We start from the raw sequence: 26,437 nt of genomic DNA, 5'->3' as shown, positions 1-26,437 counted from the left end.
CTTTCCTCATGTTAGGAATGTAATTTAGGGCAGAGGGAAGTGATTTCGTTTGTTGCCAATGTTAAATAATCAGGAACCAGAAATCCTTGCTGATCTTCTAAACATCATCCAGATATCACCTGGTAGATCTCAATCTACCTTCTCTTCATGCCTGATGTATACTGTATACTGTATAAACATTTAGCCAAAGCTGCAAAATGTTTACAAGGTTTTCTCTCTATATATAATCATGGCATTTGCAAGCAGTCTTGATGAATGCAATGAGAAAAGTTAACAGGAAGGAACTACACCACAATTTCCCATGATTGTGTCAGCACTTTTTCTATGAAAATTGCTGTACACAAAATGGCATCATGCTTCTCTGTGTGGATGAGAGCCTGGGAAAGATTGGAACAAACATTTAAACCTATCGGAAAGTATTTTGTGAATTAGAGTGCTAGACAGGTATCTACTCCTACCCTAAAAAAATAAATGGTTGGTCACATGACTTTTTCAGGATGGGCAAATGTAACAAAGCCTATTGTGTGGAACTGGGCAGGCATAATCTGCTCTGGCTCCTGTGCCTGTTAATTTAATCCATTTTGATAAAAAGTGGGAGGTGTTATAACTCTCTATTATAATACATGGGAAAAGATAGAGCTTCCTTTTCTACAGAGTGGCATGGCACCCCCAAAACAGATCAAAGTGAGGAGAGTACAAACTGTCTCAGAATCAGGTCAGATCTTTGAAAAAACACAGATGCCTATCCCAGGAAATTTTTAGGGCCCTTGCACCCCCCCCCTCTCTTGTAAAGTAATAATTTCAAGGTTCTGTGGAGAAGCTGCTGGGATCAGCATTACATTTCATGTTCCAGGTTGTGACTGCAGCCACAATACAGTAGTCCTAGCCACAAAAGTCCCGATCTTCCCTCATCACAATCTTTCTATGCTCTGCAAGGATTGCTTTGAGCTGCAACAATAGAATTCATTACTTGGTCTCAATTTCTAGGAACATCATTCATTTCCCCCTTGTTACTCGCTCTTCAGTCACAAGAGCTAAAGGAAGGTGCCTTGATCTCAAAAGAAGGACAATGGTGTAATACGTTTCCCATCAGCAGCAGGAAGAAAGGTTGCAACCTGCTTTGTGCTGAATTCAATTAGGCATCGAAGAGAGAGAGAGAGAGAGAGAGAGAGAGAGAGAGAGAGAGAGGGAGTCAGTATCTGTATTAACTCATAGAAATACTGCAGCCTTTCAAGTTTCAGTGGAGCCTATCTCTGCCTGAGAGGATCTTTAACTAATCATGAACATATCAAGCATCTTCCTCTAAGTGGTGGGAGATCTGTTCCCCTTTAATATGCTGAGCGGGACCTTAAAATACTTCATGGGGGTTAGTGGAAATCTCTGAAAGATTCCATCTGAGAAATAATTTGTGACTTCGTATAATTTTCTCCATTTGCCAGCATGGAATCCACACTACTTTGTACTCTGCAGGAGGCTGTCCCTCTTGTTTATTGACATGCAAAAGAGCTCTCTGAAGCCAAGGAACTCTTCTTCAGGCTTATTTAGGCATGAAATTAAGGGAAGCTAAGCCAAACTCTCTATGCGTATAGTAAATAGGCAAAGATCTGAAGGCTAACATATAGGGCTGAGGTTTAAACCATGCTTCTAAATGCAAACGTTCTTAGCACTGGTAATATTTGAGATTTTTTTATTTTAAAAAAACCCTTCCTGGCCACAGCATACTGATGGAGATCAGGATCTTAAGTTAAACTGAAATTGACCGACTAGACTGCTCTGGTGTCCAGGTATGAGGTTATACAGCAAAGGCAAGAGAATGTGGAAGTCAGGTGAAACACTGGGTTTCGGATTTCTTCCATGATTTTACTCGAAAATAAGTGCAAGGTCATATTAGTTCATGGGTATACATTTGCCTTCAAGTATACCTTTGCAGAATCACCAAATATCAGGCAAGGAGGTGACTATTTAGAACTCCAAGGGAGATCATAGAATCATAGAGTTGGAAGAGACCACAAGGGCCATTGAGTCCAACCCTGGAATGAGATGTGCAATATTAAAATCCATCTGGACAGCCTTGTGGATCTGTGGTATTCTGCACGGTCAGATTTATATTAGTCAAGATTTTTAATGGAGTGTCACATGCATCATAGGAACGTGGGTGGCGCTGTGGTCTAAACCACTGAGCCTTGGGCTTGCCGATCAGAAGGTCAGCAGTTCAAATCCCCATGACGGGGTGAGTTCCCATTGCTCGGTCCCTGCTCCTGACAACCTACTGTAGCAGTTTGAAAGCACAAACTGCAAGTAGATAAATAGGTACCGCTCCGGCAAGAAGGTAAACGGCATTTCCATGCGCTGCTCTGGTTCGCCAGAAGTGGCTTAGTCATGCTGGCCACATGACCCAGAAGCTGTAGGCTGGCTCCATCAGCCAGTAAAGCAAGATGAGCTCCGCAACCACAGAGTTGCCCGCAACTGGACCTAATGGTCAGGGGTCCCTTTATCTTTACCACATGCATCAGAATGGTAAAACACTGCAAACATGGGCAAGGAAACATTTCCACTCCTGTAACACAGCTTTGTACATGCAAAAAGAAAAAGAAGAGAGGCAGCTGAAGGATGCCTAGGGATATTAGATTTGGTTTGAAAGTACTGGGATTCTATACATAAAAGTTTAACTCTAAAGCACTGCTGGTGGAAAGAAGATAGGAAAATAGCCACTAGCACTGTTCTGCAACTGTTTAGACAAGTGTTCTCACAGAACTGTGATTGATAGGTTCTAGACAGTTCTCATTCATTCTTTAGATATACCATTCCCTTTTCTTACATAACAATCAAATGTCAGGCGAGAAACAGCTTTTCAGAAGGTGCCTTCACATGCCCATTCCATCTATCAGTATAGTTTTCATGATGAAACAAGACAGATTTCTGTTAAAGATAGAAATAACTGTTCAAGACAGATTCAGCTTCGTATATGAATAGAAAGCAAGAATATGCATTAGATTTGGATGAATCTTGAATCTTGGGGTGCCTCACATGTATTTTTTTTGGCTTGTCAGATGTAAATAAAGATGGGAGGGCCTGGGAAAAAACCCAGAAAATTGAAAAGGAAAAGGAAAAACAGGTGTGTGTCCCCCCAATTTTTCAATTTTTTCCCCAGGCCTTCCCATCTCTAGATATAAAGCAGTATATCTACAAGGTGGCATAATTCAAAGCAGGTACCTGCAATAGTGTGTGGGACCTCAATGATCCAGACCTTACTCCCCCGCCCCCCAAAAAAACACCCCCATTCTGCAGGCAAGGGTCTACTGAAACTAATAGTAATAATTCTGAGCTTACCATAATGCTATAAATGAAGGTGCAATGAACTGGAAAAGATGGGGGCTGGGATGTGAAGGGAGAGGTCCATTGTGACTGGAAAGTCAAGCTTGTAATAAGAGGGAATGACTGTTCTCCAGTTCCAGTGATGCATCAGCTTTGTAATAGTGAAATTCAGGAAGATGCCAGGAATGGATGAGGGTGAGGGGTGAGAGAGTTCCCTTGTGGTATGGCTGCCAGTTGGAGATACAATACTCAGACTCTTGGCTTAATTATTGCCACATACTTTATTCCAAAATTCATGACAATGCCCAAACATAGATCAGGTTACAAGGTTCACAGATCAGCAGTTATATCAGAGCTCTACGGTTCCTGACTAGACAGAATCTAACAAGTTGTCTCAGCGCTTGATATGCCCCTTGAGCTCCGGTTTTTTAAGTCTGCTGGGCCTACTCACACCATTGCCGCATCCTTGTCGATGGAGGTGGAGTTGCCACAGTCTCATCCAGCCCCAGAAACCTCCCTAGAAGGTAAAGGTAAAGGGACCCCTGACCATTAGGTCCAGTTGTGGCTGACTCTGGGGTTGCGGCGCTCATCTCGCTTTACTGGGTCATGTGGCCAGCATGACTAAGCCACTTCTGGTGAACCAGAGCAACACACGGAAACGCCGTTTACCTTCCCGCCGGAGCAGTACCTATTTATCTACTTGCACTTTTGACGTGCTTTCGAACTGCTAAGTTGGCAGGAGCAGGTACCGAGCAACGGGAGCTCACCCCGTCGCAGGGATTCGAACCACCCACCTTCTGATCAGCAAGTCCTAGGCTCTGTGGTTTAACCGCCCTCAACTCTTGGGACAGAAAATGATGCTGAGGCAGGACCTTCACTGAACAACCCACTCATACCCTCCAATATTTCGAGAGGGTAAATAGGGACACACACCCCAGCACCATCCTCTCCCCCCCCCCAGGTTGCCCATGCACCTGCTTGCACAATTCCTACACCTGCTCACTCACCACCACTGGAAAGAACCGCCTTGGAAGGTAGTGTACTCTCCTTCTTTGGAGGTTTTTAAGCAGAAGTTGGATGGCCATCTGTCATGGATGCTTTAACTCAGATTCTTGCATTGCAGGGGGTTGGACTAGATGACCCTTGGAGGCCCTTCCAACTCTCCAATTCTATGATTCAATTCCACAGTCCAGTTTCATTCCTCCTCCCCTTTTAACCAGCCCTGCCAAGATGTCTCTGGGGGCTCACGATCCTCTGTGATTGACAAGTGTACTTTGTAATCAGAGAAAACTATTTTGTGTGAGAAATTAATCCATTTTATTACTTCCCACTGTAAAATCAACCTTAAAGTTCCTAACACAAAGCCCTATTCAGCTGCCATTTGTCAGGCTTGTTACCCAGGAACTTCTCTGTCACGTCTACAAGTTTCAGAGCTCTCCCATCATTTGTTCCCTGACCATTTTAACCAGAACTATCAAGGATTGAACATGAGACCTTCTGCATGCAAAGCATGTGCCACTGAGCTATGGTATCTCTCCATCAGTTTAAACACAGTTCTGTAGAAGTGGCAGATATCAAGACTGCCATCTGCTCCTGTGAATGAACAATGCTGGCACTTTCTGTGTTTCTAATATACCAGATTGTACCCATCAGTCAAAATCAAAAGGGCAAATATTTGTAAGAAAAAATATATAATTCAAGGGCTTAAAAGTGCTGCATGCTCATTTGTGGCAGCCTCCTTCCATCTGTCCCAATGGCGCAACACTGTGCAGAAATTTGAGATGCAAGATATGCCAGCTAATGAGTGTGAGCTGGAGGTGGCTCCTTACTAGAGGGAAATGCCCTATTAAGCTGGTGTCATGTATATTTTCCTTGAGTGATATGTGAAACACCTTTTAAATTTATAGTTGTAATCCAGTAAGCAACTGTGTGAAAGTAACTTATATATGTGACTTTAACACCTTATTTTTTTCTACAAGAACTCTTCTTCTGAGGATATACCCCAAGATGGTTACCACTTTTCAAAAAAACAAGTGAATGTCTTCTCACTTGTACTACATGGAGTCATATAATGTATTGGAGAGGGGGGAAATCACCGTATGAGCATGACCTCAACAAATTTGTAAGTAAAAAATGTTTATTGAAGTGATTTTAACACATCTGAAATGAATATCTAGAAATATATCAACCACTGAAATGACTTCACACTTTGATTTCTAATATTTTATATTACACATTCAGATTGTTAAATTCTTAATGCTGATCATTTTCTTGTTAGAACTGAAAAAATAAAAGTTAAAAGAGGAAAGAACATGAAGACTTGTTTATTTTCCAGCTGCTGTTGGCTCCTGTATATGTCTACTCAGAAGTAATTGCTACTGAGTTCAGTGGGCCTTAATCCCAGGTAAGTGTGTACAGAGGATTGAAGTCATAGGTCACTTCCAGACTGCCACTGTCTTGTGCATGGGATATAGTTGCATACTGGCAAATTCAGGTTGTGCAGTTGAGTGGATTTGGTGCTCTTGCATCACAAACCTGCTTCCAAAATCAGACTTTTGTGGCAAAGAAAAGTGATGGGGAAACACTCCTGAAAGTTTGGAACAGCAATTGCTTGATGCGACATCATATAACAACCCTTTAAATACATTCAAATGAATGTTCAATAAACAGAGGGTGTCATATAACCTCCCTGTAAACTTGGTGGAAACAAATCAAGATGAACGCTCAATTAATAAGACATCTGGAATTTCCCAGACTGTAAGTTTTCCTTCTTCTCTCCCAAGTCCATTTTAATGTGTTTTTAAACAGGTATAGCACCAGGTCATTTTATTGTATAATTTTTATAATATTTTGAGCAGAAATGCATGGGCTGCTACGTAATGAGATAATTAATATCTGCAGCAGCTTTCAGAATGTTAATTGTCTTTGTCTCAAGAATGAAATTTGAGCACTAAGTCAAGGCTGGCAATGAAGGACACAAAAGTCACAAAAGCAACACTGGCAGCTTCTTGACTCACCATTCAAGGTTTCTGATCCCAAGTATTTATTTATTCCATGCATTGTATATGTATCTCACATTTCTCCTACACAACTCAAGGATCCCAGCCAGGTGCTGACCACACATAGACTTCAGCAAGGTTGTTGCATTTTGTGTCTTCAGACAGTTTCCTACATGTGCCAGATACAAAAAAATAACTTTGTTGACATGACATTGAGCAAATTCTTTAGTTGCCATTGAAATGTAACCACCTGTGAAATGAAACACAGCCATTGCTGAAGCATAGGAACATAATGGGTAGAATGAAACATAGTACTAAGGACATTGTTCCATCACTGAAAGCATTTCTCCCTCCAACATACTGTCCTCCCAACCCTCCAGAGTAAATTTAGGGACAACATGGGGTTGTTCAGGAGTAGGGGCGGGGAGAGCCCCATTGCACTCGTAGGAGTCCTTGCACTGGATTCTGCTAGAAGAACAGGTTAGCTGAATCCATCCGAACATATGAAGTTGCCATATATTGCCAGACATTTTCTCAAACTAGCAGGAACTCTCCATGGTCATTGCATAGCTGCCCATAGTTTACAGAGCTGTCCATGGTCCAAACAGTGATCCCCCCCCCCCAGCCTGTGCTGTGTTCCTTTTAAGCACAAATGCCAGAGACTGGCTCTAGGATGGACCTTCTGCATGCTAAGCATGTATGCGACCACTGAGCTATGGACCTCTCTTCTAGAAGCAGGTGGTCACTCCTCATTTGTTCATGAGGGAAAGGACTGTTGATGGCTAATAGCCTTGATGCCTATGCTCTACCTACAGAGTTGGAGGCAGCAATGCTTCTGAATGCTGGAAACCACAGGAGGGCAAGGTGCTGTTGCACTCATGTCATGCTCCCTGGTTTCCCACAGGTTTCTGGTTGACCACTGGAAGAACAGGATGCTGGACTAGATGGGGCAATGGCCTGATACACCAGACTAGTCTTATGTTATTATGTACAGAATAAAAATTATTATTGCCACCTATTCAGTACCATGGGAAGCAGAATTCAGTTTTCCAAATGGATGTTTTTAATTCACTGGGTCCCCCAGTTGAACAAAAGACAGTTTATAAAGAGAAGGAATTGTATTTTTTTCTGCTTCTGTGATGTTTCAGAGGTTAACACTCTAATTTCTGTAAAAACAAGCTTTGTGCCGTTTCCTAGGCAGTGTCAGCAAAAGGTTCACCCCAATACTTTGAAGTCTTTTAACTGGAAAGTACCAGTGAAAAGAATTAATAGTCTTCTAGAAATTGTCATCTTCAAGTTGATCCTCCAACCTTTCAGCCCTTTCCCATGAGTTTCAATTTTGCCTCTTGGGAGACTTGGTAGATGAAGAATCTTCAGGTTCCACCTCCTCTTTGTTACAACAAGGGTCTAATTGCCATGAAAAGGCATACACTATGATCCTCTCTTCTCTGCGGAGATGACCTCTCCTTGTTCCTATTCCATCAGCAAGGAAGTAATTCCAAACACTGGCAGATTCAATGACAACTGGCCAGCTCACTCTGCTACATCCCCAGAATCTTACCTCTGGCAGTAAAGGAGACAAGAGCCTAGCACGCTGTCAACAGACTCTGTGTAAAACGAAGAAGGGTTTAATCAAAATGACACTAGCATTCTCCCTTAGCATAGCCATTTCTTCATTGCAAAGCAATCAGTTTTGACTTGGTGTGTGGCAACCATCCACAGGCTTCAGTGTACAAGAAGCAGGCAAATGCTGGAATGGTGCCACACAGCATGTACTGCAGTGGCTTTAAGGGTCTTTACTGAATCTAAACCATGGATAGGCAAACTAAGGCCTGGGGGCCAGATCCGGGCCAATCGCCTTCTAAATCCAGCCTGCAGACGGTCTGGGAATCAGCCTGTTTTTACATGAGTAGAATGTTTCATTTTATTTAAAATGCACCTCTGGGTTATTTGTGGGGCATTGGAATTCTTTCATTTTTTTCTTCTTGTTCAAAATATAGTCCGTCCCCCCCAGATCTGAGGGACAGTGGACCAGCCCCCAGCTGAAAAAGTTTGCTGATCTAAACTGAAGCCTGCCTAATAATTTCCCTGGCTCCAAGAGTATGATGCCCTTGGCTGGTATAACTCTGGGGGAGTTCTCCCCACCTCTTAATTGGGGCTAACCCTGCCATTAGGAAGAGTGAGGCAGCTACCTCAGGAGGCAGATGCTGGTGGGCAAAGAGCATTGGAGTATGGAACTGTGCGTGAGAGACACATGGGTTGCACTGTGACCTCTAAACTACCCTGCTGCCCTCAGCTGCAGTGGAGAATGATGTCCTGCTGACAATGTTGAAGTAAGATACAACCACCAGTTTGGCTGGTTTCTCTGCATGGAACTGGAGGGAGGTAGATACAAACAGATTCCCTTGGTACTGAAAAGACCATGAGAAAAGACGAAATGATCCTCTCTGGGGTGATGGTTTCCATTACTGGGGTGCCACCACCAAAACAACTATCTCCCTAGTAGCCATCCAGTGATATATCAGATAACCAGGTCATTAAAAGCTTCACAGAACAAAGGTATGGTAATAACTGGTTTGTCCTACAGCTATCAAGAGGGCAATAGGTCCAGACAGTTCTTGGACCATTCAGTTATTGTTATTATGCAGGGCTTTCACTGACCTGGCTGAGATGTGCATGAACCTGCTCCTTTTTCTTCTCCTCCAACATGGTTACAAGTAGGTAGCAGCATCTACTTTCACTTCCAACTAATGGCAGATTGTTTTGTTGTCCAACCCAGGAGCTGCAATTAATTTTAACTGAACAAGTCAGGATGAGAAACCACAGCTTGAAATTGACTTGTTGCTGCAAACCATTGTTTAAGCTAACCACAGTTCATCCCACTTCAGATAAAATGTTTCACTGCAGTTAGTTGAAAATGAAAGTGAATGCTTCTCATCTCCTCCTGGTGATCAAGCAAGAGGGGAAAGCAGTCAGAGGAAGTACACAAACCTAAGGTTCACTTATGTGGCATTAGTCCTTGCCCAATTGCAGCCAGGGTCCTGCAATATTCCAGAGAAAGGAAAGCTAGGGGTTCATGTGCACAGCTGCCTGGCTATGAGAAAGCCGGTTGCTTAATTTTTTGCTTGTTTGTTGTCGAGCTTGCCACTTCGAAATTAATGAAGTGGAAAGTGAAGTTTCATTTTAATATATTTCTCATTATCATTGTAACAATGCAAACAAAAACAACTATGGAGTTAACAGATAAATTGATTCATGACAGCAAAATAATCAAATAGATAAATGGAAGGGTTTGGAGGGGTTGCTTCAGCAATTTACTCGTTGTTTTGTAAGCAGTATGCAACGACTTTCAAATTTCTTGAAACAATGAAAGTGAAGATGAAATAGTGAAAAAGGATTCAGGTGATGTCTGTGAGAGAGAGAGAAAAGCAAGGAGGACAAGAAAAAGCCTCTGTTGGGGGGGGGTGTAAAAAAATTTAGTTGCATTATGCACCAATTGTAGCAAATAGTATGGCATATGTTGTTTTCCTATTGGTTATCTATGTACACTCAGGAAAAAAATGCATGCAGTTTGCCGAGACACTCAGCCAGCTAACACCTGAGTGATGTAGCTGACTTCTGTTTGTGTAATAAACATCAACACAGTGAATAATGCTTCATCCAGCCCTGACTCCGAGGGCTGCCAGTGATTACTCTTGGCATCCTTCATGCTTTCTCTGATTGCAGCAATTCCACAAAGTCACCTCAGACCCCAGGCACAAAATGGAGGCAAGAGTAATGCTGTGGTGGTAATTCATGGGCCCTTCTTGACCTCCCATGGGGCAAATAGATTTTTTAAAATCATCATCGTGTATCCTTTAAATAAACTGTAGCTGTGCTTGAGTTTTGTTTAGCCAACATCTTGGTAATATTGGGTTGGTTTGCTTGCGGACTTAATTTTCATCAGACTGCCCAAGGTGGTGAGCCTCCTTTTCTCCCTTTTCTCTGTGTCATGATTTTAGCTGTCACAAAACTAGTCAGACTCAGTGCCACTTGACATACAATTTTTACCAACTGAAAATAAATACTTGGGCTGCATGTGAGGTAACAGATCCTAGACTGAAACAGAAACGAGGAATACTCTTGAGCACCCATTAGACTCAACAACCCAAGCACTTTTGATCTCCCCTTGATGTAAACATTACACTGACCATGTGAGTGGTCCAGGGCATTTATCTCAGCAAACGTAAAATTAAGAATGAAAGATCAAGTTTGTAAGAAATAATAGACAATCCTCAAATCCGAGCCAGTTCCTTGCACATACATTTTAGCATTCTTTAGCTCTACTGCCCTATTCCTAGAAATCTCTTTTCAGAGTTTAGTTATCTTTTGTTTTTCTGAAAAAGAATGGGGGGTAAATAGCGGGAGAGAGAGACAGTTATCCTAGAAAGAATAACTCTTAGGCTGTGCAGCACAGGAATTATTCCTCTAATTATTCTAACTGTTATTCTAACAGTTCATATTTTGGCGGTTGTTAAGCTGATTCATTTTGTTCTTGCCATTCTTGTTGATATTCAAACAATTTTTCATGGTTTCCCTGCAAACATAATCCTCTTTTTGTGTGGGTCTTTCAGAAAAGCAATTTACTTTTTCTAATTGGTTTATCAAATGGGGAGCCATCTACCTGCATAGAACAGGCTCATTATGAAATTAAAACATTTGCCAGCTTTCCAACCCGGCTTATATAGTTTTCAATTAACTCCTTTCATCTTTTTCCCAGTCAAAATCTTTGGCCCATGATGTGAGTCATTGTGGAGATCAAGGTAATAAAGACAAGCTGTGGCTGTCCCCAGAGTAATGGATTAGAGATGCTGAGCTCTCTTTGCAGCCTCTTTCCACAAAGATGCACCAAGGGGATGAAGGGGAAATTAATGCTACAGGCCTAGGAAAAGACTGATGGAAACTGTGTGCCCTTTCCTGCCTGTTTCCTCATCTGCTGATGGAGGTCAAGACGAAAGACTGATAAGGAAAACATGGTAGTGCTATTTGTAGCATCCTAGTGAAAAGCCTCTAAGTATGTCTAATTCAAAGAGTTGCAGATATTTTGATGGACAGCAGAGGATCGCAACCCACTTAGGTGGTCAACACATTTGACACAGGGGGCAAACTGAAAATATATGTGCCAGAGAAGGTCACTTATTAGCATATTTTATTTCTAGCCAGCTAATGATCTTTGCATGTGCATAATCAATTTCATTTTGGGAGTGGAGGGAGGAATAGTCAAATTCCTTTTTGCATTCTGTATTTTACTCTTTGTGTTCCAGTCAGATGAGAAAACAAAAGTCCTGGTTTCCCTGGTCCCAAACATCAGAAGACTTAAAGGTCTGTGCTATAAATCATTATGCAGGAAATTATAGTTATTTTTTAATTTCTCTAGGAAAGAAATATCAGAATGGGGGAGAGATCAACAATATGAGGTTGGAACAATATTTTTGCAAAATTTATTCAGACCCCATGAGGAACATGCCATATATCAAAACATCAGACCATAGCTCATCATTGTCTGCTGATTGACAGTCATCCAGGAATCGAGACAGGAAGTTTATATCCCTACCTTGTGATGCCAGGGATTTAACATGGGTCATTTTATTTATTTATTGTTTATTTATTTCATAAAATCTATACAATGCTTGATTGTAAAAAACAATGACCGCTCCCCGCTTAAAACGGGGGCGCCCTTTGCGTGGATGCGCACAGCCCTAGATCTGGAGCGGCCCCATCAGCATAGGCTTGGCTTTGCCTTCCCTCAGGTGGGATACCTGGAGGTCTCCGCCTACCTCAGTCAGTTGTCCAATCCCACCTGGGGGAAGCGTTGCCAAGGAGACCAGGCCAGGTAGGGGAGGGATTACCTGCCCACACAATAGAGGGAGGATCTTACCTGGGAATCCTCACTTGGCTCCAGAGCTTCTCCCACCCTACCCACCCTCAGTTAATGTCTTCTTTTGCAGGTTAACTTTTCTTCATAGGTTTTGCAGGTTAACTTTTCTTCACAGGTATGCGGGCGCTGCTACGTTAAGGTCGCTGTTAAAGGGCCGGAAAGGAATTTCCCTGCATTGGCAGGTTTCGCCTTTCCCGTAGCAAAACATCATGACTTTGGCGGTATCAGGCCTTGGGCGGAATCCATCTTCCTCTTTGCGGCGGCGATACCAGGGTTCCCCATTAAAGGGGTTTCTGAAGGGAGCTTTTGACTGTACGCCGAAAGGTCGTCATTGCTCTCCCCTGCGGCGGTGGCATAACGGGGGCGGCTATCTCTGCTTGAACATATGTTCTCCAGAGCCGGCCCATCCCCCCCCACACACACTGGATAACTCTGAAGCTCCCTAGGTCCCCAGCTGGGGACTGGGGGGGGGGGAGAATGCCCAATGCCTGAGCCAAGGTCTACCCACATTTGAAATTTAATAAAGTTGTGGCAAATTTAATCCCATAGCATGTTCTCTTGAGTCATTATTCCACATGACAGAGGGGACCGCTCGGGATCTGGGGACTCCGCCTGTCCACACGAAAACACCTCAAAGCAGTTTACTAAAACAATAAAACAGAGAGAAATCTGCAACCATACTTTGATACATACAAAAATTAAAATACTAAAAGAGTTTTAAATTACCTCATGCAAAGTATGTGGTCTACCACTGAACTACGACCCTAAGACCATATCCCACTAGTGTCCCGAAAGAACCAGAACATCCCATTTTTTTATCACAAGAGAATGGCAGCCATTTTGGGCACTGTGATCTCACAAAATTTTGTGTTGTGTCCCCCCCCCCCCCCGGTGAAAAAAGTGATTTCACACAGAGCTCCAAAATGCGTATTTTGAGCATCAGACCCAGAAAACGCGTTGTTTTTTTTCAGGGGAGGAAAGCCTAGGTGCCCAAGGCTACAGACCTGTATCCATTTTCCTGGTAGTAATCTCTATTGTACTTGATCAACCTTAGTATTATGTAGGCATGAATAGAATTGTTCTGTCAAGGTTGCTTTGAAACTGGAATGGATGGATCAATTTATTACCATTTCAATCCATCCTGTTTTATTCAATATCATGTATACTCCACATTTGCATTTAAAATTTTCTGCTTTTTCATACACATCTCCCCTAAAATCCACAAATTTGTATAATTCCCACCCCTTAAAATAAACATTTGCATTTTTAAGCCAAAACTGCATCAGAATTCTGATAAGTGTACACTCCTAAGGATAACTGAATTCTGATCTGTCTGTTAGTCTGGGAAGTGCAAATTCAGCTGGCTTGCTTTGAAATGCAGACCAAACAACACTTGCCTCCATCCTCTTTGAAATGCTTTTAAAAGGAACTACAGAAAATCAACATCCATCTATTCTCTTCTGTCTGATTTCTTTTGTAGGATAAATGTTGTGGATTTTTAAGGTATGTTAACATCAATGGTATGCCAACATTGGGTTTGAAGTTGTCTAATTAAAAAAGATATTGATGCCTACAGTAATCCCCTTTGTTTAGCATTCAAAGGGAGAATTCTCACTGTCTTCAGTGATAAACCAATTAGGTCTCATCTAGGTAAATGAATAAAATAGGAAGCACCACAGACAGCTGAGGTGTGAATTAGCTGTTCACCCCTCCCAAAAAGGATCACATAATTACAGTGGAGTCTGTAATATGCTACTACGCAGTAATTAAAAGGCAAAGTGAATGTTTGTAATTAGTAACAGGAAAGAATAGAAAATCACTTAGGAAATGCCATATTGTTACACGTCGTACATAGTGTTAGTCTATACCTGTAGCTGGATGCTGTAGGGGATATCAGATCAAATATTCACAATATCTGTTTACTGGATGAAAGCTGTGAATAAGTGTGCAGCTGTGAATGAGTGTGGAAAAAATAGCAGCAGGTTTCTGACTCTCACAGAATGCTGCACTAAAAAAGTGATACCTTCTTACAAAAAATATATTTCAAATTTAAACATTTTTCCACTTAAGTGGGAAGGATACTTGAAGACTTAAGTGGGAAAGATACTTGCATGGGCTCCTTTAAAGGAAGTTGTGGGATATATATATATAAACCCAGAGCTAAAAGGGACCCTGAGAATCATCTAGTCCCTGTGCAGATATCCCTTGTGGGGGTCAAACTTCAGCACCACACTCTAACCAACTGAGCTATCCAGCAGGTAATCATAGAAATGAAATAGACTTGTGCAGTAATCTCTCTGCACCAGGGCTCCTATGCTCAGACATGGGCAGGGGTTCAGGCTAAATTGCCAGTTTACAAAAAGTGGAGGGAGAGAGAATAAATGTACAGGAAAAAATGTACAGGGTCACTCAGAGTAAACCTAAATTAACAAACCTAAGTTCATCACATTCCTTAATTTTAGTGGGTCTGTGCTGAGTAGGGCTATCATTGGATGTATCCGTAGCAAGTAGATAAGAGCATTTACCAAAGGCGTCAAGAAAAACACATCCAGAGCAAGGGTTCCCGCCTCCTCTCAGCAAAGGAGTTGCTCAGTCTAAATCAGAATCCCGCCCCCAAAAGGAAGGACACCAGAACCCTGCTTTTCTCCTCATCCCCTCCCGCAGTTCTCTGAGCTTCTCCCAACTCCTCCTGTGAGGACTGATTGGTTGGCCTGTCTCTTCCCCAGAAGACACAGACTCTGGCTTATCTGATGGTTGCCTGGCAACGCTTTGGTCAACTTCCAACTCTTCCTCTCTTTGTGAGCTAATGGCTTCTTCCCTGGGAAGGAGGGGCCCTGGACTGTCCTGTCTGGAATCTAACAGTTCTCCCTCATCTGCAGAGCCAGCCTCTTGTTCACTCAGCTCAAATTCCAAGTCTGAACCCACTGTGCCCTGGGGGGGACATGTTTCTGACTCTGCTGTTGTCACCAAAGCTTGTAAAACTCACACCACATCTGGGCCAATCATCTATTGCAAAGCCAGTGGGGAAAAAGATGACCCCAGTAGCCAATTGCAGGATTACCCCCCCAAAAATTCTACTTGGCTCCCGAAGGGTAACCAGCTAATCCAGCTGTGACAAAGGGATGGGTGTGTTGCCTTGCTAAGCAAAGAGTCTCTTCCCACATGGCCTGGCCCCATGGATATGTAAGAGGGCAGCCGAAATCTCCCAAGGTGTTTCATTATGGCACTAAGGGGGTCGGTAGGACAATATCTATGCTTAATTTCACAAGGTCAGGGAGGAATACTGTGAGCTTTCAACATGATTTGCTTTCTCCGTGCCTGAATATGACATATCAGGCAGATGAACCATTGTTTGCCCTAGCAGTAATGGTTCTTTCTTGTGTACTTGTGGCTTTATAAAAGTCTGAGATAAATTGAACAAAGCACTAAGTTCAGATGCTATTGGATTTGTCAAAGCTGCTTTTGGCAGGAAGTCAAGAGTTGTTTTATAGGACATCCTGTATACGATTAGTCTAGATAGACTGGAAAGCAACTGACCTCCCACTTCAGAGGAACGATTGAAGTTAGATATAGAGGGATGCACATGCAGCTACAGAGCAGCAACAGATCATTTTCTCCAAGCTCACCATTCTTGTGATTAACTCCCAGATAGGCTTCAGAATACCTTTGTGCTTTGATTAAAGTAGTTCTATTTATTATTATTTAATTTTGCAGCCCATCCTGAGATCTCCAGGTAGGGAACAATAAAAAACCAGAAATCATTTGTAATAAGTAAACCACCAGATGCTGCAGATCAGCCCCAAATTATTAAAAATACCAGAGGCTTGGGTGAACAGCCATGTTATAAGCTGGTGACTAAACAATAGCAAACTTGGGGCCTGGCAAATTTCAGAGGGGAGGAAATTTCATAAACAAGGTGCCACTATAAAGGAGGTGCTTTCTCATGTCACCACACAGAGCATAACACCTAGCAGTGGGCAGTTAGGAAGATGCAGGCAGGACTATACTGGGAGATACACTGCTTCAAGCAATTAAGCCTGGCATTGTTTAGGGCTTTAAATTCATTTGCAATGCCTTGAATTCAAAAGAGCCAGTGTTATGTGGCTCTGTCTTGCTGCTCCACTCAGTAGCCAATCAGCTGCAGTTCGCACTAGCTGAAGTTTCTGCATCATCTTCCAGGGCATCCCCACATACAGTATGGGATATATGCTGCTTTTCTTTTTCTTTTTTAAAATAATTTTTATTAACCGGCCAATCAAATCAAATTAAATCACATCACATAAATTCCGAATTACAAAGCCGAATTTTAAATTTTGTTGGGGGGACCCATATTTCAAGATCCAAAGGGGGATTCTGATCATCTTCTTGCTACTGCGTTAATGTCCAAATCAATCCAAATCAGTCCAAACAGAGTTCATAATTCTATCCAGTCTTATCTTGCTGTTTCCACATCACATCTTGTTCATATATTTTCTCTTTTTTCTTTATGATCTCTTCTGATAGTCTCCTTAAGCCGATAAACACCACTAATAATCCTGTGTGAATTTTCCGTTCTTCCAATCCTCAAATCGAGATGGTTTCCATATATCATCAATTTCATAGATAACATCGCTCTTTGATCTCGTAAAACTGTCTCTCTTAAGTCCCTCTGAGGAGTTTCACCCACAATATATAAACAGCTCTATTTCTCTCTTTCTCCTCCCAGACTCAAGACCTCCGACAGAACTTCCCAATATGGCGACGGCATTTTTAACTGCGTCATTCCAAAGCTCTTATACATTCCACGCTCTTCTTAAAACATGCTTTGGTTCGAAAGTTTATCTACACACAGCCTTAAATCCACAGCTTAAGTCCTTAAAATGACAATTCTGACTTGTGAGGGGAGGGGATTCTTGTTTAATCACATAAAGAAAGAAAGGAAAGTTTTTTCCCCTCCCCCATCAGTCATTTGCCATACCGTATCTTGGCGTATCTTCTCATGTTTTATTCTTGTCTTGTTTTATCAGAGATCTCTTCTGTTAGCAGTCTTTACTCCCCCTTCTTCCTTGAGATATGTGCATTCCTTCATCCAAATTGTTTCTTTTGAAGTTCTTGCAGCTAGTGGCGCGGATCAGGGACGGCGTCCAGGAGTGCCGGAATCCCACAGGAGGGCTTTGTGCCTAGTGCCCCCATCCCCACAAATTTGGGGGTGGTATAGGGCACAGTAGGCAAGGGCAGTCCCCCCCACCATCCTGGGGGGGTAGGGAGGCTAATTACTCCCATCATAGCCTCCGAATTACCTCGTGTGGGTCGGAGAGATGTTATTGTCGGCCATCTTCCGATGTGCCCCCTAGTGGGCCCCCAATGTGTGCTGCTTTTCAGGGTAAAGCGCTACCCAAGCTACTTACAAAAGAACAATAAAATGATAAAACAATTTTCAAACTACAAAAGAGTCGATTCATTTTTTTTTTAAAAAAATCACCTGTTTAAAACAGTTTAAAGCCCAACTAACTCCCCTTTTTAATAGAATGCAGTTATATTAGACAGTTCCAAAGATGCGGGGGCCACTATTGAAAAGGCTTGCCAGAGCCCAATACAATTAAAGTTGAAGTGTTCTGATCCACACGTTAGTCTGGAATGTGTGTTTCAGATCAGTGCATATTAGAAATAATGAATTCTGCAAGCTCTCCTGCTAAAGACACCTTGTGCTTGTTAACTCTGCAACCACCAGTTCATCTTACCCTGCTTGCACTCTTGTGCTGGTGCTGCTCTACTAGCATAAGGGTTACATTGGCAGAAGGCACCATTGTTAGACCAGACACCAGGGGTGCCAACTTGAATAAAATATTATGGGGGCCCAGGTAAGCCCCCCCCCATAAACAATCACATGGTGCAGTGCACACACACATACCAGACCTCCAGATATAGGGCAGTACCGGTATATAAATTCAATAAATAAATAAATTTCAATTGGAATGCCCATCAACTTTGTGGGGTCCCGGCCCCCTCAAATATTTTATTGTGGGGGCTGAAGCCCCCGCAGCCCCTAGGAATTGGATGCTATGACAGAAATGACATGTCTACTCAATCTTTTAGCACAGGTCAAAGTAGATCAGTCCATTCTTTAAGGGATACAGTGACTCGGCTGAAAGTGCTCAGCTTTGACTAGATTGTGCTTTGTAAAGCTAATGTTGAAAATGTATCCAAATTCTAGACATTCCAAATTCTAGAAATGCACCATGGGTGACTGAACCTTGCCCAGATGAACTTTTTTTCCTTACTTGCAAGTAAGTTGGGGGCTCTTCTGCTAGACTCCAAAGCTCATTCGCTTTCTTTTTCTTTCTTTCTTTCTTGTTGCCCTTGAAACTAAACTTCAAAGTACTGGCGAACAAAGACAGCATGGAAAAGGAGGTTACAGTCAAACACATTATCCTAACCTCAATGTGACTATTGACAATGGCAAATTAGTTCCTGGTGATAAGTTAGATTAAGCAAAGACCACAATAAAGCACAAATCAATAGTTTTATGAATTAGGTATTCTGAGTCAGCAACGTCACATAAGACAATGCATCCAGCAGCATGGCATTCTTTGATAACACATCACACATAATTTGAATCTATCCTTGTTGTATTGTTGTACTGAAGCAATTTCTTCTGTATACTGTTGGAGTGAAAACTGCATCTACTGTTTTTATACTCTGTTTTCTCTTTCCACATTTTTAAAAATCCCACATTTTAATTCAACATCTCTCCCCTGATCTGCAGAGTGAGTGGAGAGATGACATTCAGTCCAGCCATATCAGGAGAGGTGGGACACTTAGCGCCACACACAGCCACACATAGAAATTATATACATATATATAGACACACACACTGTGTGTGTGTGTGTGTGTGTGTGCGCGCGCGCTCACGTGTGTGTGTGTGTGTGTGTGTGTGTGTGTGTGCGTCCCCTCATGCACAGCTCCATGATTGGTCAGAGGGCTAGGAGTTCCTCAGTGCAGCCCAGGGAGTCTCGGGTTGCCATATGTCTAGAAATTCCCGGACAGATCCAGAATACTGTTGTCTTAAGCAGTGTCTGGACGGAAATTGCCTAGGTGTTCAGGAAAAGCTGACAGTGCCGTTTTTGACAATTTTACTTTAGAAAAGCTCCAAAACGTTCATTTTTCTTCTTCTTCTTTTTTGCAATTTTGCCCCAAAAGCTCAACAACTCTTGTTGAAATATGGCAACCCTAAAGACTGTACTCAATCTTTGCCCTGTATGTGTGATTGGTCTTTATCTGGCTCTGCAAGGCCATGACAGAGGCCAGTGGTATCCTGAAATCTGTGCCCCGAAATCAGATATTTGTTGATTTATTATTTATTTCATAAAATGTATACACTGCTTGGTTGTGGCGGGGGGGGGACCCTCAAAGTGGCTTATTTTAGTACCCAGTTGTATTAGGATGATGTGGTTTATCTTTTTCAAAAGGGTCTGCTTCATCTGTTTAAGATCTGCAGAGGGTTTGCATACCTGTCATGAACACATCTGCCCCAAGTAGGGAAACCCAGCACGAGTCAGTAAGCAATCCTCCTCCCCCTCTCTCTGACACAGAATGAAATGTGGATAAGGAGTCAGCAGAGAATGGGAGGGTGATAAGTCAGCTCCAGCAATAAGTACAGGCAGACTTAGAAAGCAGGCAAAATAGCATTTCCTCACTGGAAGAGGAGGCAATTAATCATCTGAGCCCAAGGAGTCGTCATATGGCAAAGGTATTAGGCAGGAAGCAAACCCAGAAATGTAGGGGTCACAGGTTCAGGATATTCTGCAGAACCAGGAAGCATTCTTCAGAAGGGTCAACTGATTCATAAGCAATGGACGTTCGGTTAGACATCCAAGGCTAATTGTTTGTATTGCAATAAATCTTCCAGCTAATTACGACTTGCATGCTGGGTTATCAAGACAGCAGCCTGGACTCTGGACAATACGCTCCCTGTCTGCAGGTGGAGTTCAGCAGAAGTGGCTAGGGTGGGCTGCCCCACTGCACCAAGAACACTGTCTCCAGAATCGCCAGTCTTTTATGGTTTCCACACTTATCTGTTGGGTTGTTGCTGTGCTGTAAATCCTCAGTCTGGATTAATAAAACACTTGGTTACACATGTCTCTACAAGTGCTTGTGTGAAACAGTGCACACATTTTGATTTGTACAGGTCAGCTATTGTGTACAAAATCAGACGGATTGTACACTCAATGTATGGCATGTGTAAGCACTGTTAGTGTGACCCTTCTATCCAAGTTTCTGTGTCATGCCATGCCATCATTCTGGTGGGGGGCAAAGAACTGCCAAAATCTGGTGCCAAGAGTAGGGAAAGTGGAGTGAGACAACTTGAATCCCAGGACATTCCGTTTCCTCCACATTTCCCCCATTCATTTTGTACAAACTCAATGAAAAGTCTGGAAATCTAAAGAAAGACAGAGAGAAAAGTCGTCCATGAAGACTGATCTACTTTATGATTGCAAATATGTTTTGTGAAATCCTGTTCTCTTGCCTCAATCCCCTGACGTGCCTTTTACATAAAATGCAGATGAAGCCAGCATCTTTATCTGTTTTAATTTTGATCAGGCACACTGAGACCTCCTGACCTTTCCTGTTCTGCCACAGGAAGAGTGACTGTGAATGTGATAGAACATATTATACAAACCAAGCAGCATTAATTCTGATGGGATGATTAAATGCACCAAGGTGTGCTAATGAGCTTTGCTCAACAAGAACAGAAAAGAGAAAGTAGGAGACAGAAAAGTTTCACTTCCCCACCAAACCCAACATGTTTTATAATTTTACCCCCTCTAGGGTTCCCCTGAGCATTCTCTACTTATAATAGTCACTTTGAAAACAATACATTCATTGCAGCAGGACAGATGTAACCCCTACCTCCATTTTTTTAAATAAAAAATTGCCAATATTGAACAATTGAACTACTTTGATGCTGTTTTAGTGCCCTTTATCATCCAACTTTCTGCCTTCTTTTTTGTCTTCATTTTTGCTCTGGCAGGATGAACTAATCTTTTAATTGCAGGATGAACTAATCTTTTAATTGCAACTGTTTTTAGAATGTTTTTAGAATGTTTTAACTGAAATTACTTTAAAAAAAAGAAAGAACTTGTTTATAATACTTTAAAAGAGTGGATGTGTTTGCTGCCCTGGGATCCTTTGGGAAGGTGTCTGGGACATAAATTCAATAAATAAATAGATCTGTAGCTTCATTTGCTTCACCTGAATCAGGCTGGCAAGCCACATGCTTCTATATGTGAACAAAATTGTTGTTTGCTTTACAATCAGATTAAATGGTGGAATGGGAAATGACACTGAGGCAGACTGAGAAGGCAAAAATGGTGTGTAGAGCAGCACTGAATCCTCATGAATGTGTCTCCTATAAATGGGAGGGCACTGGATATCAAAAATTGGAGGTCACCTTCAACACTCATGGAAAAGAACACAAACTGAGATAAGAGAGAGAGTGTGTGATATGTAAGAGAGAGAATTTATGTTATATGTAAGATAGATAAGTCATGAATTTATGTATTGCAGGGGGTGGACTAGAGGACCCTCAGCGTCCCTCTTCCAACTCTACATTTCTATGATTCTATGATTCTCTGTGGAAAGGTAATGGGACCTGTCCCTGATAACATGTGCACCTCCAATGCACTGCAATTGTGATCACTGCAACAAGCTGCCTGGGCAACTGGATTTCCCATAACACAGGTGACTTGATTTCTTTGAGTGCCTCCAAAAAGACATAGGCAGCACCTCTTTGTAGATGTTCTTCTCGTAGACATCTGACAATCAATAGGCAAAGAAAGCTAGGCGGGGAGGGAGGAGTTGTCCTAGTCACACACAGGGAAGGAGCAGCCACTGGCTGGCTTTCTGCAATGATTTCTCTCACTGCCTAATTTTTGCTAGCAACTGAGAGTGGAGGGAAAAGAGAAAATTCACCGCTGTGAATGGAGGAAGCTGGAGATAAACAACATATGAATGAGCAGCCAGCAGCTCCTTCATCAGTGTGCTTGTCTGTGATCACCTCCAGCTTCCTTTGCCTGTTGCCTGAGAGCCTCCCAAGTTCTTAGCAGGCAAAGCCCAGCCACTCCTCATGTGGTGAGGATAATCCACCTCCCAGTGTTAAGACATACATGTTGGCACCTCAGTAGTGAATTCCAATCAAGTGGAGAGAAAATAAAGTTTGTCCCAGATACAGGAACAAAATAATTGGAGTCTCAGGCACCTTTCTTTAAAAAGATAGTAACCATTGCTTTTAGATATTAACAAGTACAGACTACGAAGTACTGAGACCAAATGCCAGCTGTCATATGACAAATGTTTACACCTGAAAAGATGGATTATTTAATATATATATAGAGAAGTACTTCTATGCCAACATACATATACTGCAAAATCAGGATAGTGTACAGCAATAAAACATAAAATTAAAATCCTAAAATCAATGCTGAAAATAAGTAGCCAGTCGAAAAAGCTTCCGACAACTGCATAGGCATGTCAGCATAAAAAAAGTTTTCAAGAGACACCTGAAAGTCAAAAGCTAAGATATCTGTGGAAATCTGTGGAAAATACCAGATTTCAAATTGAGACTAGTTAGGCCTCTGTAACACGGGTTGCAATTGCCAGTGAATGAACTGGAAAGTAAGGGCACGGACGTTTCTTAAGGACTGTGATATAGATTCTGTGTTTTGTAACTGAAAGTCAAATGCTGCATATGGTTGTCACATGTTGAATACTGCTGTCAAATGCTGAATTTTTAACATTCAGTTGTATTCAGTATACAGAAGCTTGACATTAAAATCCATAAAAGAGAATTTTGAGAATGTATTACCAATTATGGATAAAAAATGATTTCAGTTCTACACATGTGCAGGGTCCAAGGTGAGAAAAGATGCTTTACCTAAGCCTAGAGGTCCAAAGGGGCCCAGTCTGAGCTGATAGTCTATTAGCCTAAGGATCTTTGTTCAGCCCAGTGGCCGCATGCCAGTAGTGGATGTAGCCAGAGGCAAAAAACAGAAGGTGCAATAGATGCAACATTTACCTTTGTACGGTAGTCTGTATTGCAGCTGTGCAAATGCCAGAGGTTTCTATGTACACGTTATTCCACCATCCAAGCAAGCAGAAAGTCTTATGATAGCTCAAAAACATATTTTAGCCAGGCAAAGAGAGTGCAGGGCAGGGCCAGAGGTCTGTGGCCTGAGGAGCAGATACAGCCTGGGAGAGTCCCGAGGACCAAGTATGGCCCTTGGGCCTTCGGTTCCCCACTTCTCTTTCAATCAATATACAAATTTCAAAGTGGATTCTAATTCTTTTTCATCTACACATCCAAGCACCTTGAGACAAGGATTGGGTTGTGCCCTGGTAAAAGGTCCAAGTAAAGGACAGCTTTGAACTTTGATGTTCCTTCTTGAAACTCAGTCTTTCTTGTTCCACACCATCCCTGTTTAATCTATCAATGTGCTTCCTGCCAGCAGCAACCACTTCCAAAAGAATATCCCTAATATATCATTCCCTTATGGTGCATAATTTTTAGATTATGTCTTTTAATTTTCTCACTGATGGCCAGTAGGTAGGACTAAATCAATTTTAACAAGACCCTCCTTAATTTTAAAAGCTGCAATTATAGCACCGTGAACTCATTTCTTTTCCAGGAAGAAGGAGGGGTTTCTCAGTCTTACCTCTTAGTCTCTAATCTTCTAATAGTGTCATAATTACTGCTGTAATTTTACTCTTCTTCAAGAGCAATTGTCTCTTTCCCCCCTAACCTATCATCAATAGCCCATGTTGCGTATAATTTGTAAAGGATGGTGGAATTATCATGATATCATTCTGTATGGGTGACAAAATATCAGGTTTACAGCTGTGAACTGCCTTCCAGTCTATATCGGCAGCTAACATGCTAAGGTTGTGTTTATAGATGACTTAGACTAGCTGCCAATTAGATAGCAGGGTAGGTTTGTGGGAGCTGCAAAATAACTTTGTAGGTCAGGATGCAACCTGTCATGTAGGGTGGGTGTTGATGGGACAGCTCCCCATTCCACCTGCCAAAAATCAGTGTTCTGGGGCTGAGCATCTAGCCCAACCCAGACCTGATTGTTAGGCCAGATCCAGGATGATATAGCCAAAGCAGACTTTTGCCTGCGCTGCCCTGCTTTCCTTGCCAGTCAATGTGGCTGACAACACCGTCACCCTATCGTACTCTGCTACTGCTTGGCTGGGATTTAGAGTGCTCTGTAGGCTACCATGGCTTCATCACAGTGCATTGAAATAACTTTATGAACACATGAGAAGCCACTTGCCTACAAAGCATGTAATGCTTAATTATTTGAACGTAATTCCTCATAGTCAGCTTAGGCGCTGATTGACTTTACTGGAAAATAAATGTAATGTCCATGTGGCTGTGCCATAGAGCTGCCATGGATTTTAATAAGCCATTGAGTGTTGCACTCCTTTAAAAACTGGCCGAGTCAAATATCTAGTTACTGTGGTAGAGCCTTTTGCATAAGACAAGTGTCCCCAAGCCTTTGTGTCTGGTCACTGATGCTTGTCTGTGCCTCACAACCATCGATCCAGTCTTTCAGCTACACTGAGTTCAATTAGCTCTTAGCTTATCGTCTAGACTTCCACTCCACTCTCATTATATTATGCTAGAATCTGAGCCTTGTTATATCAGTTGTCTTAATCAAGATATCTCTGTGCCCAAAGCCTTTCCCACCTTTCCCATTCCATTGAATACTAGTGAGGGCTCATCACTGAGCCTACCTAGTGGCAGTGAAGGCAGCAAAGAAGGCATGCTTCGCTGTCTCCATTGCATCCTCATTGTGCTTTTCTGGCAGAGCTTTTCCGGGTAGTGAAGGGGCTCTGGAAGTCTGTTCCATACAAGTTGGCAGAACTGTCAGTAGCTCACTGTGACTTGTTTGAAAAGAATTTTGACGATAAAAATCCACTCACTGGGATCTTGGCTCCACTGTTACAGCAGATGAATCTCAAGGGGTGGCCAGGGGACTGTCTAGTCTTGTTGTGTTGGATGAGATTCAGTTAGCAAGGCTTGAGGATGTGAACAAAGTTCTTGGAGCAGTCAAGGTAACTACTTGCACTCTGGACTCTTGCCCCTCTTGGCTGATAAAAAATAGCAGGGAAGGGACAGTTGGCTAGGCCAGGGAGGTGACTAATGCCCCCATGCAAGAGGGGATGGTCCCTGCCTGCTTGAAGGAGGCAGTAGTACAATCACTCCTCAAGAATTCTCCCTGGATTCAAGAAATCTAAGTAACTACTAGCCAGTGGCCAATCTTCTTGGGCAAGGTTCTTTGTGAGATCTCTAAGAGCATGAAAGATCTCACTGGAAACCAGCACCAGCGCCAGTGCCACTTCTCTGTCAGTAAAGAAACATAACATTATATGTAATAAAACTGTAATTTAATCGTCATATCAAAAAATTGCAAAGCACAATTCCTGATGGCAATAACATATCATATTACTACTAACCTTCTATATGTATTTATTGTCGTAAAATCCAAGGATTGTCAAGTCCAAAGATTGTCAAGTCCAACAATTACAAAGTACAGTTCCTGTTGGCAATGCCATTTCATACGGATATCTTCCTTCTGTATCGTCCTAAGTCTTAAAAGTGTAACAAATGAAACTTCCTTCTGCACAGTCCTATGTCTTGAGAGTGTAAGAAATGGAACTACTTAGTAACAACAAGGCAGCTGATGATAGACCAGTTCTCAGGATACACCCTTGTTTCGCCCATTGGGCTTCTTCAGACAAGGTTTCCAGGAGATTTTTCAGTAGGTTTTTCAGCCGAAAGTAGTCCACAGGAATGCAGGAGTTGCCAGTCAGAGACGCTCCATATCAATGACCATTGAAACTAATCTATATAGGAGCAACCTATGCAATGGGGCAGGTGCATGCAATTAGAATTAAACATTCTTAAAGAGACAGCCAGTTATGTGTGTGTTGTGGTGTTCTAAACATGATTTATATAATGAGGCAATTGTGGTGTGTGTTGACTTCTCTGTCGGTGGCAGAGGTGGTGAGGCAGGTGCTATGAAGATGGCAGTGGCAGGGCAGCACTTCCCATTTCACTTCAAGTGTCAAAAAGGGATGCACTGGTCCTAATCTGTGTTCACTTGAAAGTGAGTAGAACCCTCCTTGTTATAAAGGAGACCTTTCCTTTCCTGTGCAGTGCAGG

At 42.3% G+C, this 26,437-nt stretch overlaps 1 protein-coding gene across 1 annotated transcript in view; it reads right to left on the bottom strand.

Moving 5' to 3' along the window:
• Positions 1-6,343: 6,343 nt before the first annotated feature.
• SORCS1 (sortilin related VPS10 domain containing receptor 1) overlaps positions 6,344-26,437 on the bottom strand; it is a 426,493-nt gene continuing 406,399 nt past the window's right edge. The window contains exon 27 of the mRNA XM_081863380.1: positions 6,344-6,483. Within this exon, the coding sequence (XP_081719506.1) occupies positions 6,359-6,483 (125 nt within the window). The 3' untranslated portion in view covers positions 6,344-6,358. The remainder of the gene's footprint in view (positions 6,484-26,437) is intronic.

This window comes from Podarcis erhardii, assembly GCF_964252035.2.
Source record: "Podarcis erhardii genome assembly, chromosome: 5".
NCBI classification, from domain to species: Eukaryota; Metazoa; Chordata; class Lepidosauria; order Squamata; family Lacertidae; genus Podarcis; species Podarcis erhardii.
The sequence above is the reverse complement of the archived record's forward strand: the minus strand, read 5'-3'. Positions and strand labels throughout refer to the sequence as shown.